This window comes from Ursus arctos, unplaced genomic scaffold (assembly GCF_023065955.2).
Source record: "Ursus arctos isolate Adak ecotype North America unplaced genomic scaffold, UrsArc2.0 scaffold_7, whole genome shotgun sequence".
NCBI classification, from domain to species: Eukaryota; Metazoa; Chordata; class Mammalia; order Carnivora; family Ursidae; genus Ursus; species Ursus arctos.
Window position 1 is genome coordinate 1,024,075 of NW_026623089.1, and position 16,339 is coordinate 1,040,413.

Consider the following 16,339-nt stretch of genomic DNA (forward strand, 5'->3'; position numbering starts at 1 on the left):
AGGAGCAGAAATGTCCAGGAGTGTGCAGAGGTGGGAGGCAAGGGCGTGCAAATGCAGGCACCCCAGGTGTGTGTGCTCCAGGCTCCCTCGGGGAGACCCCCCGGGTCTGCCCTGCGCAGGACGTGGGGTCATGGTTTCCCTAGGGTGATCATGTGAGCACAGGACAAGATGTTCAACTTAAGACTTCCTCAAAGGGTGGCTTCCCAAGAAGCGTGCTCCCTCACACTGAGGCTCCAGCAGGTCACTTTCGAAACCTCTGGAACCTCATTCAAAAATCAATGGAAACATTTTGATCCAGTTTCAGAATCTCTCTGGAGTTAATGCAATCCACCGAATGAGAGAGCAAGATTTAATTCAGTTAAGCCGTTTATAATAAGATTATAAGAAATCATTTTCTATTCTTGCAATGTCACTGTCCTCGGGCTGGCTCAGCTCAAACAAATGCGTGTTCGGGAAGGACAGAGGAATGGTTCCTCATTCAGCAGGTGCAGGAGAGGCTAGGGAGCAGGCCCCGCAGGACCTGCACTGACGGCCCATGGAATTTAGACTCCCCCCACCCCGCGTTACCCAGAACCACTCCAGAGGGCTCTGAATGAGGAGCAGCACTGCAGAATGAATGATGTCACAGCCCTGTGGCTGCCGGCTGCCCCCACGCTGCCACGGCAGCCTGAAAAGGAGCAGACGGGTGGCATGGGCACACGAAAAGCGGGTGAGGGCGACTGGGGGCGGGTGCGGGCGAGCGGAGAGGCAGGAGCCCGTGCACATGGAGATGGAAGCGGTATGGCTCATCCACTCGCCCAGGGCAGGAACCAGAACCAGCAAGCGAGGACCCTTAGCCGCCTGGGGGTCTGGCAGCTGCAGGTAGGCTCTAGCCCGAAGCCTGGGGGGGCCATGGGGGTGATCGAGGGAAGGCCAGTGCTATGCAACGCTAGCCAGGAAGGAAGGAGACAGAGTCTATTTGCCCTCCCAGCCACGCCGGAGAAGCCGAGGGTCCGGGGTCCAGCTGGTGGGCTGCAGACACGGTCAGCGTCCCCCGGTCAGGAGGTTTTGGTCCTGGACTCTGGACCTAGGCTCTCAATGCCCTGGGGAGCTGCCCGAGCAGGGCCACAGAGCCGCGTGCAGCAGCGCTATCTGTCTGTGACTCTGGGTCACCGGGCAAAGCATGGGGAGGTGCTTACAGGGCTTCCCGAGGGGTCTGAGGCGTCTCCTGCACCGCCTGCATAAGGAAGTTCCCGTCTGGGGCTGCCCAGGTGCCGGTCAGCCTCTTTGACCTGGGACAGCTGCTCATCGAGAGCCTCTTTTTGGAGCTGCAGTCTCTGAGCGTGCCCGGCTTGGGCCCCTAACTCTCTCTCCAGCACGAAGACTGCTCTGTCTTTCAATTTTATCTCCTCCATCTACAAGGAGAACAGAACACAATCACACAGGCAGGCAGAGTACAGATCTGCAGTTACCATAGAAACAGGTGGAGCAACACTGGGAACCAGCATCGGGAGGGTCCCCACGGCAGCGGCCCTGCTAGTGTGTCTCCGGGCTCCGAGACCGGATGCAAAGCAGGTCGCCCTGGACCGAGAGCCCCACGGCTCAGGACGCAGTGACACACACCCCCTCCCCCGACCCCCCGTCCAGGCTGGCCTCTGCTCTGCTGGGTCGGTTCAAGCTGGTGCAACTGAAACTCCTTCCTGGACTCTGTGCACCCCTCCCAGCGCCCCTGGGTGCCCGCCAGGACCACCCTCTTCGGTGCTGGGTGTGGCCACTGGGGGCTGGCATTGGCTGGCCAGTGCACAGAAGCTGTCTGCAGCTCCTGCCTCCTGCTGTGTGTTGGGCAGGGCAGGGGGATTCCCCGAGTTCCTTGAACCCCATCCATAGGAGAGTGTGAGGAGTAAGGTCCGTCCTCCAACAGGCGGGCTGTGGGTATGAGAAGCAGAAGTTTCTCACTGCCTCTTTCCTCTCCTCTCTGAGGGGCACCCGGCCCAGGAAGAGCTGGAGCCAACGTTCTTGTTCTTCTGCACCCTGCCTCTCCTTGCTCTGAGGTGTGGACAGACAGACAGCAGAAGTGCTGCCCGACTGCAGGCAAAGCTGCCTTTTAGTTAATCTTGCTTTGAGCTAAGGCTTGGGGGGGTCTCTGGACATGTCAGCTCCAGACTGGAGGACAGGGGCACCCGGCCTACCCAGGTCTCTGCATGCCACAGAGGTAGTAGCTGTGAGGGGTCCATGGCCCTCCCCGCTCTCCCTCAAGTGTTCGGCCTCCTGAGAGCTGCAAGAAGGCCCTCTGCACACAGCGGCCACCTGCCTCCGAGCCCCTCATCTGGGCCACCGAAGGGTGCGCTGCTACCCGTGGGGAGGCAAACACACTCCACTCCGCCCATTCTTCAGACGGACAGACAGACTGGGGCACTGCAGGGGTCATTACGACGGTGCTTGATTTACAAGACAACCCAGTTTAAAACATATTTTCAAACAACGGAACGGGGTCGGGTATCCTGATGCTTCACTTGCTGTTTAAGGCTAAATAAGCTAATACATCAGCCGTCTGCTGAAGTCAGCTTGGAAACAAAGAAAGAGATGTCTCATTAGCCCAGATCACAGAATCCACAGGCAGGCGATGAACGGAACAGAATAAAAGAAATCCCTAATTGTTAAATTCCCATTTACTAGAGCGCACAGAAACACACTGAATTAGAGAAAACAAAGGGGCCAGTAAAATTGTATTGTATTACTAAGCAGCTATGTTCTGGGGTCTAACGTGGACACTCAGAAACATCACCATTCTTTCAACAGGAAACCAGAAAATAAGAATTTCTACACAAAGATCCCACTTAAGTGAGCTCTTTAAACAGATGGTTTGGACCAAAAAGCAGACCTCCCTAAGACGTCACCCGTCCATGTCATGTGCTACAGCCAAGTGGTGTGACCCGCTCACAAAGGCAATTCAAGGGAAGGGGCTTTCACGCAGGGGCAGGATTTGATTTTATCAAGGTGGGAAGTCACTGTAAGATCAGCGACAGTGTCCCCAGGGGGTCTACACCGGCAGAGTCAGGGTCTGTCAGTGTCCGTGTGCAGGAGACGCCAAGGGCGAGTTCCCACAGCTCCCACCTCGAACGCCCATTTGTGAAGGGGGGCCATGCGCGTGCGTGACACAGACGCCCCGTTGAGGTGGAGGAAAAGCTCTGTCCGGTCCCGTGGGGCCCCCATGTCTACAGGGAGCTGCTTCCGACTTGGGGCACATTTCCAAATAGGATGCCCAGGCAGGCCAGGGAAGCATAGTGGGCAGCGTGGGACTGGGGGGCTGCCCCTCTGTGGCCCAGCACCCCCTTTCCCTGCCAGAGGCCTATGGTTCTGGAGGGCAGAGAGCACCTGGGGACGTCACCTGTCACCATCCACACCCACCAGCACTCAGATGACCAGCCCGGCCAAGAGCACAGGACAGGGGCTCTCGGGTGAAACGGGGGACTGAATCAGGATGTGCCAGTCACCCTACTGTCACCTTCTCTCTCCTGGACCGATGCAGCGGCTTCCAAGTGGCTTCCCCGTGTCCACTCCTATGCCTGCTACAGCCCGTCCCCACACAACCGGAGTCATCGTTGAAAACTGACAGGTCGCATCACCCCCAAAGTTCAACGGTAAGATTCCAAATCCTGACCAGAGCCTGCTAGCTTCTACACGAGCTGCCCCTACCCACCTCCAGTGTCCAGACCCACACCCCCACACCCCCACCTCCCCCACGTCCCCGCAGCCCCTCTCCACAGCATCCTCACCTCCGCACAATGCCGATAGCATCCCACACACACCCTCACCCCTGTGAGCACCCCACCCCTCACCGCCTCCCCTAGGGCACCCCCAACCCCACATCCCCTCACCCCTGTGAGCTCCCCACCCTTCACCCCTCCCCTACAGCACCCACACCCCACACACCCCTCCACACCCCCTCTTGCCCAGTTACAGAAGATGTATGGAAACCGAGGCAGCCCTTGGGATGGTGGGTCCCTAGGGGAGGCTGCTGAGGCTGGAAGAATGGCCCTTGTGGAGGGGAGAGGACGCCCCGCAAGCCATGACCCGCCCCCTGCAGTCCGGAGCAGAGGCACAGAACGAGAGCCTCTGCCTGAGCCTGGGAACCTGCATTTGAAAGCACCTTAGCGGGCGCCTGTGTCCCACTCAGTTAGTGTCTGACTCTTGGTTGAGGCTCAGGTCATGGTCCTGGGGTCCTGGGATGGAGCCCCTCGTCCTCAGGCTCCCTGCTCAGCGGAGAGTCTGCTGCTCCCTCTCCCTCTGCCCTTCCCGCCTCTAAAATAAATAAGGTATTTTAAATACATACATACATACATACATACATAAAAATAAAAGCACCCCAGCAGAGAGGCCCCCGCACCACCGCCAACCCCCTGGTGGCCCCCTGGTGACCCCTCACAGCTGTGGCAGCTCCCACCCCGGAACCACAGGGGGGTGTCGGGGGGGCCTTGAGGGGGGCCTTACCTCAGGACCCTCCCTCACCTCGCACCTGCTCCAGCGAGGACCTCTCCCCCAGAGCAAAGAGACAAATGCGTTGGGCAGTTCGCCGTCACGCATCTTGGGCAAAAATGGGGGACCTGCCTGGGACCACAGCCCGGGGGATGGACACAGTTCAGCCTCTAGGTTTGAAAATGTCCCGTCTGAAAACACACTCCATGCAAGGCTCCGTCAGGGAGTCCGGACCTCACACACACGGCTGTCACTCACCCGCAGCCCAGGACCCCCCAACTCCAGGACAGAACCCCGCGGGGCTCCCCGTGAGCGGCGCTCTGGGAGATCGTAGTCTCCCTTCTATAGCGATCTTTTCCGGGGTTGATCACGGCGCTGGATACCTGGGTGAGGGGGGATGATCGTCTACATCACGGATTCGGGTGAGAAAGCTGGAACTGGGTTTTGCCTGCCTGGGGTTTCGGAGAGCGCGCCAGCAACGGGCTGAGCTCGGGTTTCAGTGAGAGATGTGCGTGCGAGACAAACATCCCTCCCAGGTTCAGTAGAAACGGGGCGTGAGAGTGCCTTGAGGCTGCCCCGGGGCCCAGCGTCTCACCACCAGGCCCCCCCACCCCTGCCCCCAACTTCCATGAACAACCTGAATCTCCCCCTCTGACTTTCACTCCCCCGCCCCCCAGGACCCGGCTTCCGCAGGGACAGCGCTGGACGGCCACGGCTGAAGAGTTGACTCCAGGCTCCCCTTCCGTAAGATCAAGGGGCCCTCGTGCAGTGGCCTCGCGAGGGCCCCAAAACCAACAGGCCTGGGCCTTCTTGGGGAGGGTCTCAACCTGCAGTTACTTCCTGAAACCCCCCAATGGGGTGATCTGATAGGTGCCCGGATGGAGACGCACGTCCCATCCCTTGGGTGACTTCAAGGCGGGGCCGTCCCTCCACCCCAGGAGCAGCCTTGCAACCACTCCAGGCTCAGCCCAGCTTCTGGCTCTGTCTGGGGTGTGTCTGCTGGCCACCATGTCCCAGCCCTGGCTTTCCTGCACATGCCTTCTCTTGGAGACCTCTGTGACCCCACCAGCTGCCACATCTCCAGCCAGTACCTGGGGTCTTCAGGTCAAGACAGGGACTTAATTGTGCATAGTTTCTCCTGGCTCTGGACGGCACAGCCTGGCCATTCTGCTCCCAGCTGAGCTGCAGCCCTCCCGGCACTTCAGCACCACCCCCCCCTCCCCCACCACACCAGGGCCATCCCAGGCACCTATGGGGCTCTCTGAGATGACCACAGATAGCCACAGCCTCCCTTCGGCACCCGTGAGCCATGGTCCAGAGGACCCCACACAGGCTGGTGCCAAGGACGAGGGCTGGAAGTGGGGCAAGGAGGCAGGGGCCAGGCCCGGGTGCCAGCAAGTGTGAGCACAGGGCTGCCGGGGAGTCTCTGGCTTTGGGCCACATTGGGGGTTGTTCTGGTCTTTGCAAAGTGGCCAGCACTTGTTGAAATTCATTCCAACCCAGCCCCCGCCCTCCCTCAGCCTGTCTTCCAGTGAGACCTGTCCCTGTCCCCAGGCCTGGAGCTCCCTTCCTCCCCCTAGGACGCAGGGAATTCAGGCCCCAGGTTTGCTGGTAGCAGTGCCCTCAGTGGAGTCCCCCTTTGCTCAGGGTGCTGGCCACATGTGGAACATTGTCTCCGTGGACGGGGAGAACAGAACCCTCCGCATGCTCCACAGCGTCCCGGGTGAGGTGGTCCATGGCCGCAGGGCTCCGTCCGTGTGTCTGGGCTGCAGAAGGGCTCCCAGGGCTGGCCCTCACTCAGGTGCAAGCCTGTCTGTTTGCGGACTCGTGCACAGCTCCTTACAGTTGCTGTCCCACACCCTGGCCCTGAGTCCAGGCCTGCACTCCCCTGAGCCCTAGCTGCCTGCTGACCTTCTGGGGTCTCTGTCACTTCATCCCAGGCCCAGGGAAGTCATCACCACACAGCAGAATGGGCCGGTGTCACAGCCAGAGAAACAGCAAACTCTTTCCCTAACATTTGTAATTTAGTAAGATTGTCGAATATCTTCAGATGGGACAGCACCGGGCTCTTCCCGTAGGGGAGCCCCGAGAGACCCCCCAGGCCCGCCAGGGGCAGGGATCCCCCTGAGCCAACATCGCCAGCCTCTCTGCACCCAGAGGTGTGCAGCCAGGCCATCCTGGAGCTGGAGTCACGTCCTTCCTCTGGCTTGTAGCTCCCTGCCGGGACCGAGGGAGGTGGCTGTCGAGCCCCTGGATCAAGGGGCCAGGCCAGCGCCCTGACACCCCTACTAGCTGTGCACTGTGTCTCAGGGCTGGGTCCCGCCTCTAGACAGCCCCCAGCTTGCATGTCCCCTGAGCCAGGACCTTTCTCAGATCCACCCTGGTCTGTGGTGGGGGGGCCGCCTTGGACCACCCCTGCACCCGCCCCTTCTGCTCCTGCCCTGCTCCCAGCTGCACTCTGCACAACTTCTCCAAAAATGCCCCTGAGCTCCCTGTTCCCAACCAAGGCTACACCCCCCCCCCCCAGGCTGGACACCACACTCCGTCACGCCTTCCCGCCAAGCCATACCAACACACATCTGTATTGTACTGTGGACATATCCGCACCCCTGGGCCTGGGCGTTGTCTTTAGGCCCCTTGATTCTGTGGGGTGGACATTTCCCTGGAGAAGATCGTTAGCCCTGCAAGCATCGCTGTCCACAGACGCACGAATGACGCCACGCCGTCCACAGCACTGCAAGTGATCTTCGCCAGGTCGGAGCATCAGTCTCTAGATCAAATCCTCCTCGGAATGTGGCAACGTGTTACTTGTTTCCTCATTAATCAGCGAGTCACATAGGATTTTTGCCTTGTGTTCGTTCTGTATTGTATGGGAATCACGAAGACACCCTCTGTTAAAATGTACCGTTTAACGATTTGGCTACATTCCTGATAAAAATTCCAACCGTTTTTTTTATCTAGGAAAAAAGATTTTGAGGTTTATATGGGAGTTTGAAGGGCCAGGAAGAGTCGAGTCAGTTCTTGAAGCAGAAGCACATGGAGGGAAGACTGGCTCTCCAGAAATCAAGACTGATTACAAAGCTGGGGCGTCTCAGGTAAGATGAGCTGGAGAGCTGAACAATCAAAGGGTCACTCACAGAGGGACACTCACCACATGATAGCGGTGGCCCTTAAAACATCCGTGTGCATGGGCACACACACGTGCACACACTCACGCAGGCACACACACACATGTACACACACGCATGCATGAGCGCACGTACACACATGCACACACACGTGAGCATGAGCGTGCACACATCCGCATAGGCACACACATGCACACACATGCACACTCGTACACATGTGTGCATGCACACACATGTACACACAAGCACGTGCAATACACACGTGCACAAACACGTGCACGCTCACAGGCACACATACACACATGCATGTAGTGCACACACATACACACACTAGTACACACGTGTGCACGCACATACATGTACACACGAGCACGTGCACACACATGTGCACAAACACACACATGCTCACAGGCACACATACACACGTGCATGCGGTGCACACACATACACACGTGCACACACGCACACGCATGGACCTGCACACATGAACACGTGCACATACACACATGAGCTTGGGGCAAGGACTTACGCACAAAGGGCAAACCATAGCATTCAAAAGATAAAGCTGCGTGGCTTCAGAATAGGAGGGTTTCTCAAACAAGACCCAATACGCACCAGCCCTAAAGTAAAGGACGGACAAATTGGAAATGTGGAATTTAAAGCTTTTGATCAGAAGATGCCACCACGAGGGCCCACGAGAGCAGCCACGACGGGGGGAGACGCTCACTGTCCTGGGAGCTTTAGGACCAGCTGGTCTGTGCCTGCAGGAACGCGGCGGGGTTCTGAGGGTCTGTGTGAGCGAGGGGTGAGCTGTGTCTCGGCGGTCCTGACTTCTCCGCCCTGGGCAGGAATAGCTAGGCACCCACATCTCCCTTCTTCCCTCCATCGTGTTCCGTAGTCTTCCACGTACAGCCTTGCACGTGTCTCCTTAAACTTGTTCCTAAGCATTTCATTCTTTTCCTGCCCTTGTCAGGGAACGTTTTTCGAATTTCATTCTGGGGACACCTGCTGGCTCCGTCGGTGAAGCGTCTGCTTTTAGCTCAGGTCATGATCCCAGGGTCCTGGGATCGAGCCCCACGTCAGGCTCCCTGCCCAGCGGGGAGCCTGCTTCTCCCTCTGCCTCTGCCTCTGCCCCTGCTCCTGTGCTCTCACTCATGTTCTCTCTCTCAAATAAACAAATGAAATCTTTTTAAAAAATTTTGTTCTGGACTGTTTGCTGCTCGTGCATGAAAACACAACCGATCTTTGCATATTGATCTTGATCCTGAAAACATGCTGAAGTCTTAATGGTTCTGGGGGTTTTGGGGTGAATTGCTCAGGGTTCTCTACAGAGTCACGCCACCCGCAAAAAAAGACAGTTTTGAATCTTCCTTTGCAACCTGATGCGTTGGCTTCATTGTTCCACCTTCTTGCCCTGACTTAAGGAGGCAGAGTGGGGACATCTCCGAGAAGCCATGCTGGAAAGCAACCTTGGAGGCCCAGCCCCTCGCCGCCGGGCCGTCGGGGAGCAAGACAAGGACGCAGCAAGCAGTCTCTGCACTGGGGTCCGCGTTCCCAGCGAGAAACTGCGTTCCCAGTGAGCAAAGCCTCCCAACTACCTGGCGGTGGTGCGAACGAATGCTCCCGTTCCAGGGGAGACCCCAGCTTCGGGGTGGGGGCGGAGGGGCTCGGGAACAGGGAAGGTCAGGAATCGCCAGGGTTTCAGGCGTCCTCACGGCCACGCCGTAAGTTCAAAGACAAGGCAGCGCTGCCTTCAAATTCCTGATGGGAAGTTTCTCCGACGTATAAATCCCGACGCAGCTGTCCCACTGAGCGGGACAGTGGAACGACAAAGTCTCACAAACCTCGCCTCCACACTGTCTCCAGGACGCCATTCGAGCGCGCGCTCCACCGGAAGAAATCATGTGCGAAAAAGAGGAGGATGCGGGAGGACGGCGCCCAGGAGGGGGCGGGGCTCCCGGGTGGTGGGGGTCAGGCTGGTGGCCGGCGGGGGGAAGGCAGCCCCGCAGACACGGAGGACGCGGGCTCCAGGAGGGGCGTCTCAGGACCAGGGGAGACGGCGATTCTTGGTCTCGACTGTGCTCACAACAGAGAGGCGCCTCCTGGAAGTTCAGGGCTGACCCGGGAATAGGCACGTAGAAAATGAAGCAGACGAAGAAACGAACTCCAGGGGAAAAGAAGTACGTACAACGACGGTAATATAAGCGCGGGTCCCTGTGGGTCTTCTGTGAGTAACACTCACAGTGAATATTCGCTTAAGCCGAGATACATTCCCAGCGTCCTGTGGGACCCTGTCTAGTCCCCGAGTCCCCTCGGCTCTGGGCCCAGGACGCTGGCCCTGTGCTCCCACATCCCCAGCTGGCCTGAGTTGGCTGTGGCAGGGCCCTGCCCCCGGAAGCCACCCTGCTGTCCCCTGCCGTCATCCGCCCCCTCCCCTGGAGCCCCAGAGAGCGCCTGCCGTGGTCGCCACCCTGCGGGTCTCCCCTGACACTGCCCACACCTTCCTGACTTGGCCCCTCAGTAACAGCAGCTGAGTGCCCCGGTGAACACCTGGCCGGGACAGTTTAGGGGTAAGCAGGGGCGGAGAGGACGAGGGCCGGGGGCCAGGGGGCGGGGGAGGCAAAGGGGGAGCCAAAAATGAAAAATCAGGAAGTAGAAATTTGCGGGTGCCTGGGTGGCTCATCGGTGCAGCGGCTGCCTTCGTCTCGGGTCATTATTCCCGGGTCCTGGGACCGACCGAGTCCTGTGTTGGGCCCCCTGCTCAGCGGGGAACCTGCTTCTCCCTCTGCCCCTCCCCCTGCTTGAACTCGCTCTCTCTGTCTCTCTCTGTCTCAAATAAATAAAATCTTAAAAAAAAAAGTAGAGATGTAAGCATGTTTTTGAGAATTTAGTACAAAATCCGGAAGAATCAGCTAGAAGAGCTTCCAGCAGCTGCCTCTGGGGCGTCCACACCAGGGATGGGGGCACCGCAGGGACCCACTGGTTCTGTTACAGGCACTAAGCTGGGAAGACGGAGCCACAGGCAGTGAATCCAATCAAGTGGAACAACAGGGCCGTGTGGAACTGGGCAGTGAGCACTGACGGTCCCGTCCCACCTTCCTCCAGCTGGTCACTGGCTTCCCCCCCTTTCCCGGGCAGAAGAGCAGGGGAGGGGCTATCCTGTCATGCAAGGAACCCCACACTTCTCACAAGTGGTCCTTGGTGGCTCAGGGAGGTGCCAACACATGGCTTAGGGCTGTGGGGGGACACGGAACGGGGGACAGTCCGGGAAAGGAAGGGGATATCCGGTTGGGAGCGTTTGGGCCCCCATGTGCACATCGCGGCAGAGCTGTGTTCGGCTCACAAGTCTTGCATTCACCCCTGGGCCTTGGGTCTGGAGAACAGCTGCACCCCTTCTGGGGAGGACAGCATGGCGGCATGGCCTGGGGCGGTCTTTGGAAACCAGAGCCCAAGGGAGCAGGAAGAGGTGCACAGAGGCACTGCCAAGCCGGTCGGAAAGATCCCTGCACCCCATTCAGGGGATCCCAGGGGTCCTGAGTGTGACCAGCACCAAAGCCAGCTAGTCCCCAGCCCCTGACAGGGGACACAGGGCTCTAAGGTAGAGCTCCATCTCCCCCGAATTGCTGAGGGGGTCCAGGCTCCAAGGAGAATCAGGCAAACCCCTCACCAACCCTGAATACTCTCTTCAACTTGTTCGCTCTGCGTCTCTGAGGATGTTGACTCTGTGAGTGCCGGCCACGGACGGCGGGTGTCTGGAGCCATCCCGATGCCCCAGATGAAGCTGCCAGCACTTGGCCATTCCTGACCAGACAAGATGCAAGTCCCCACGGTCCAGACGGAGACGATGCCTTCCCACGCGGCACCGACATCAGGACGGCCTCGGGGGCCCACGACCTTCACCCGTGGGCCTTCTGGTCTCACCCCTCTGGAGCCAGTAAGCTCCCGTGCCACGTGCCCCCGCCCCCAGCGGACCCGCCACCATCCCCCCACCCCACCCCCCCACCCCCGCCGCGCCCCGGGAGCACATACCAGCCTGCGGATCTCCCGCTCGCACTCCTTCTTGATGCGGGAGATCTCCTCCTGGTGGAGGTGATACACGCTCCTGATCTCCGCGGCCTTGATCTTGTCGGCCTGGACCGCGATGGTCAGCGCCTCCTCCACCTGCTTCTTGGCCCCCTTGAGCTCCGAGATCTCCTGCTGCATTTTTATCTTCTCCGCCTCAAACCCCTTCTTGGCCTCCTCCTTCGCCTCGGACAGCAGCACGATCTTGGCCTTGTCGGGGGCGCCGTCACGCAGCGCGTGCAGCAGCGCCTGCAGCCGCTGGTTCTCGTTGTCCTTGATCTTGATGACCCTCAGCAGCTCGGCCTCGTGCTGTCGCAGCAGCGCCTCGCGCACGGCCTGCAGCTCCTTCATCTTCTCCTCGTGCAGCTTCGTCTTGAGCTCGGTCAGCAGCACGGCGTTCTTGTGCTGCTCGTGCTCGCGCACCTGCCGCAGCTCCTGGTTCTTCTCCCTCTCCACCCGGCTGACCTGGAAGACAAGAGCACCGCCGGCCCGTGGGTCGGGAGCCCACCTCCGCCTCTGCGGACCCCGGGACCAACGCGGGCATGTTCGTGCTCCTTCCTGCAAAGCTGGGAGCTATCTTCCTTTGCAAACATCTCCTTACGGAAACCGCGTCCAGCCTCGCGGGTGGAGCGCGTGAGCACGCATGCTTAGGCGTCCGCGGGTGCTGGGGCCGGAAGCGCCGGGAGCCTGGAAAGGAAGATCACAGACACACGTGTGCACACACATCTGCTCCACTCCTCACCCCGACCAGGCCCGACTGAGCCAGGGACGCCCAACGGCCGCCTCACCAGTGAGCCCCGGGAGGAAGGTGCGGGCGCCCTCGGGCACAGGCCTCCAGCCCAGATGAGGGGCTGTCGTGCTCACCTTCCGTGACGTTCTTGGCCAACGGGAGGCAACTCGGGGCCCCTGCACTCTCTGTGTACAGGACGTGCAATGTCTAGATTTGGGGAAACGCTCAGATTTTTGACTGAATCTCTTGTTCTCATCTAGAACGTCCACCTTGGCTCATGACCACACCAGCTGCATGTGGCAGGAAGTCGGTGCTCAGAACCTACTATGGGGTGAAGGAGCGGCTGACCCGCCTGGGTCCAGGGCTGCAGGTGGCGCTTTGCCTCCCTCCCTGCCTCCAGGCTCTGCAGAATCGGGTGTGGGGCCAGCATCCTTGATCCCCTCCTCCTCTCCCGTACCCCCCAAAGCCTCCAAGCCCCAAACCCAGCTCTAGAGCCGGCTCCCCCTGCTCCCCACTCTGGGCAGCTGTGTCTCCAACTCACCTCCCTCCATCCACTCGCCGCAGGAGGAAGGGTCTGCACGGGCAAAGCCCCGGCCTACCCGGTTCAGAGTGGAGGCAGAGCCAGGGGCACCTCCATGGGCGGACAACCCCACTCTGCCACCGGGGAAGCTTCAGCCCTCCCTGCCACGGTCACTGGCACCCCAGCTAGCAACGTTGGGTTCTTTTCCCCAGGGTGATAAGCTCTGACCCTCCACCCTGGGCAGGCCCACTGCCCCCCTCCAGGCTGGCCGGCAGCCCCCAGACGCCCAGCCCTGCCTCCGCACGCTGAGCCCGCCACTTTGTGCCCCTTTCTCACAGCAACCCCCTCAAAGTGCCTTATTCATCCGTCTCTCCGGGACTGTGGTGTCCACCCCGTCAGAGCAAGTGTCCCGGGACACACACAGCACGGGAGGCCACGTCCTCGGCACCCTCGGTTACTCCCCATCAGGATGCACATGTGACCTGACTCACTCCGCTGGTGCTCCGGCTGGTGGTCCGGTGTCCAGCGGGGTCCACCCCGAGCTGCCCTCAGGACGGCTCAGATTCCACAGTGCCGGCACAACGTCTGGTCGCCGAGCTCTGGGTTTGAGCCTTCTAGCCCCTGACAATGGCCCAGGCGCTCGCGGGGCGGAGCGAGGCTCTGCCTGGCTGTCCGGGTTCCCACCAAAGAATGGGGCTGCTGTGAAGCCTAGCGCACCAGCACCCACTCCCTTCTCATTGAAGATGAGCTGCCCTTTTCTCCAATTTAAGCTGAAGACGTGGGAAAGCAAGATTTTGATGGTGGTTCTCAGTCCTGGGCGGGGGGGGGGGGGGTGTGAGCAATCTGTACTCTTGAGGAGGCCACTCTCTAGCCATTTCAGCCCCCACGGTGGGGCGGGGGGTCCCGCAGCTGGACGTAGGGGAGCCAGTGGCCTCTTGGATGGGAATCAGCAGACAGAAGAGCAAGGTGGTCACAGAGCAGGTGCTTATTGGAGCAGGAGGGAGGCGGAGGGGGAATCTCAGCCCTGGGCAGGGTCTGGTTCTGACTGTGGTCTAAGCCTTTCAGAGACACAGCGCCCACACCTGCCGCATAGTTGCCCTTCTGTCCAGTGCCCGTGACTGTCCCTGCTGCATGCAGGAAGGGCCCGGTGGAAACTCAGACCCACACAAAGCCCCTGCCCTGTGCGTTCCAGGATGCTGCGGGCAGGTTGGAGCAATGGGCTCAGATGGAGCAAATGGTGGCCACGGCCCCTTCAGAGTCAGGGTCGTCTGCCACGGCCCCCGCAGTTACTGAAGAAAGACGCACAAGCAACGTGCATGGCGCTCCCAGGAGACATTCACTGCAATTCCGAGCCAGACCCACTGAATGGGAAGACCAGCCCTATGGCATCCTTGGGCTCCGAGGTGTCCCATATATGCTCCGCGCTCCCACCGCTGCCTCTGCCACGGACCGCGGCCTCCGGGGACCTCAGGAAAGTCCGGCTGACGTGGCCGCACGCTGCTGGCGGCTCAGCGGCCAGGGCTCCTGACTCGTGGGGCCGTGGCTGTGCGTTTCCAGACATCGCGGGTGGATCTCCCCTCCAGGCGATAGGCTGCCCAGAGGAAAGGCAGGTGGCCTTCTCGATTCATTCCTTCCATTCGTCCAGTTTCAAAGGACCAGCGGGCTCCCCGTGGGCCCGGCAGGAACCCGATTACTTGTCTGACTAGGAACGTGTGGGTTTGAGCATAGCTGGCGGGATTCGGGTCACTGCTGGTCTCATCCTCACTGAGGCTCAGAGCGTCCAGCTGGGCCAGTGAGAGCCGGCCCTGAAGCCTTTAGACGTGCCATGACCCTGGTTGTCTCACGCTCGCTGCAGGTCGGGCGATCCGGGCCCAGCTGCTCGCCTCCTGCCCCAGACTGTTCCCCAGGCGCCCTGACTTCTGTCAGTGGGGGTGGCATTTCGAGGCCCCAGCAGGGCCCAGGACTGCTCCGGAGGCCGGGCTGCAGGCCTCCCAGTGGACAGAGACACGGCATCTACCGCGCTGTATGCGAGATGAAATGCCTCTAATTCCCGCTAGCATTTCCAATTTCCAATATGGTTTCCAACTCAAACCCGGGCTTCTGATCAACTTCCCCCACGTAGCCTGCGTGCCTCCATCCCCACACACGGAGAATCTGGTTCTCAAGGAAACCGGGGCTGATGGGGGAGAACATCTCATAACTACTCCTTTATCCACACGAGATGCGCAGTCGCTGGGAACACAGGAGCTGCAGCGTTCACGCCCTTCCCATAGTAAGGATCCCGGAGAACAGTTGTTTTCCCTGTTCCCTTCCCAGTGTGTTATGGCCATGCTGTGTCTTCGTGGTCGGCTCCCGTGGCTGTGGCAGGCCCTGCCCTGCTCTTGGAGCTCTCGTTCTTTTTCTTGAGGGATTCCAGGGAATCTCTTCATTTTCCCGCTGCTCTGCCCTAACAAGGCCAACCAGGCCACGGAGCACAGGTGGTGGGGGTCCTGCGGCCTCGCCACCCTCAGACTGTGTTCAGAAAGAAACTAGGTTCAGTGCTGCCCACAGTCCTTGCAAAAACCGTGGAGCTGGTGACAGGGTGGGCCCCGGCATGACCCCCAAGTCCCAGCCCCTCCCCCAGAGGAGAGGGCTCCAGGACGGCAGGACCCCCCCACTCAGCCGGCCATCCACATGGCTCAGAACTGCTCTGGACACACAGGGCCCACGGGGATGGGCACTACGACCAGACCGCAGCCCCACGGGGATGGCCCAGGCCTGGCCCGTGACCCACACAGGCCTGGCAGACAGCAGGTGCTCACAGGACGGGGTGGCCACCATCTGCAGTCCTGACCGGACGTCATGAAGAGGGACCAACAAGCTGGAACGGCAGAGAGGTGCCCGGCCAGGACGCCAGGAGACGGGTCTCCCACCAACCCGCTCCCGAGCGGAATGGAGACGTACCCGGAGTCTTACCAGCTGTTGCATGCGGACCGTCGGCATCTGACTCACGGTGTGTTAGCAGCTAAGGTCGTGGTATTGATTTGAATGGCAGAGAAAAGGCGTGTCTGTAATAAGCCCTCGCAGCACAGCCTTGGGCCCTGCAGGTGGGGTTGTGCGTTCAGACCGCGGCAGCGCCGGGCAGGCCCGATGCGCCGACTATGTGGCCACGAGTCCTGCGTGTCATCTCACCAGGGGCCTGGGCACTCCGTTCCGAACCCGCGTATGGTTGGAAGCCATAATCCTTTATGGGGCCACAACACGTTTATAGCTCTCAAATACTGGTTCACAAATTTGCTCAGCGGTCTATGGAATTTTAAATTACGTGGGCAAACCGCGCCGCTGGGACCCAGTTGCACTGCTCATGGGCACCTTTCGTCATGCTAATTTTCTACTGGAAACGACCTTTCCTCTAATTCGGGGTCACCCTCAGAGACGGGCTATTGAGGACGAGGTCGTGTGCGT

At 59.9% G+C, this 16,339-nt stretch overlaps 1 protein-coding gene across 1 annotated transcript in view; it reads right to left on the minus strand.

Annotated features, from left to right (window-relative positions):
* The window catches only part of JAKMIP3 (Janus kinase and microtubule interacting protein 3), a 63,774-nt gene that overhangs the window by 19,546 nt on the left and 27,889 nt on the right, over nt 1–16,339 (minus strand). Inside the window, exon 3 of the mRNA XM_057308778.1 lies at nt 11,613–12,110. Coding sequence (XP_057164761.1) covers nt 11,613–12,110 — 498 coding nt within the window. The remainder of the gene's footprint in view (nt 1–11,612; nt 12,111–16,339) is intronic.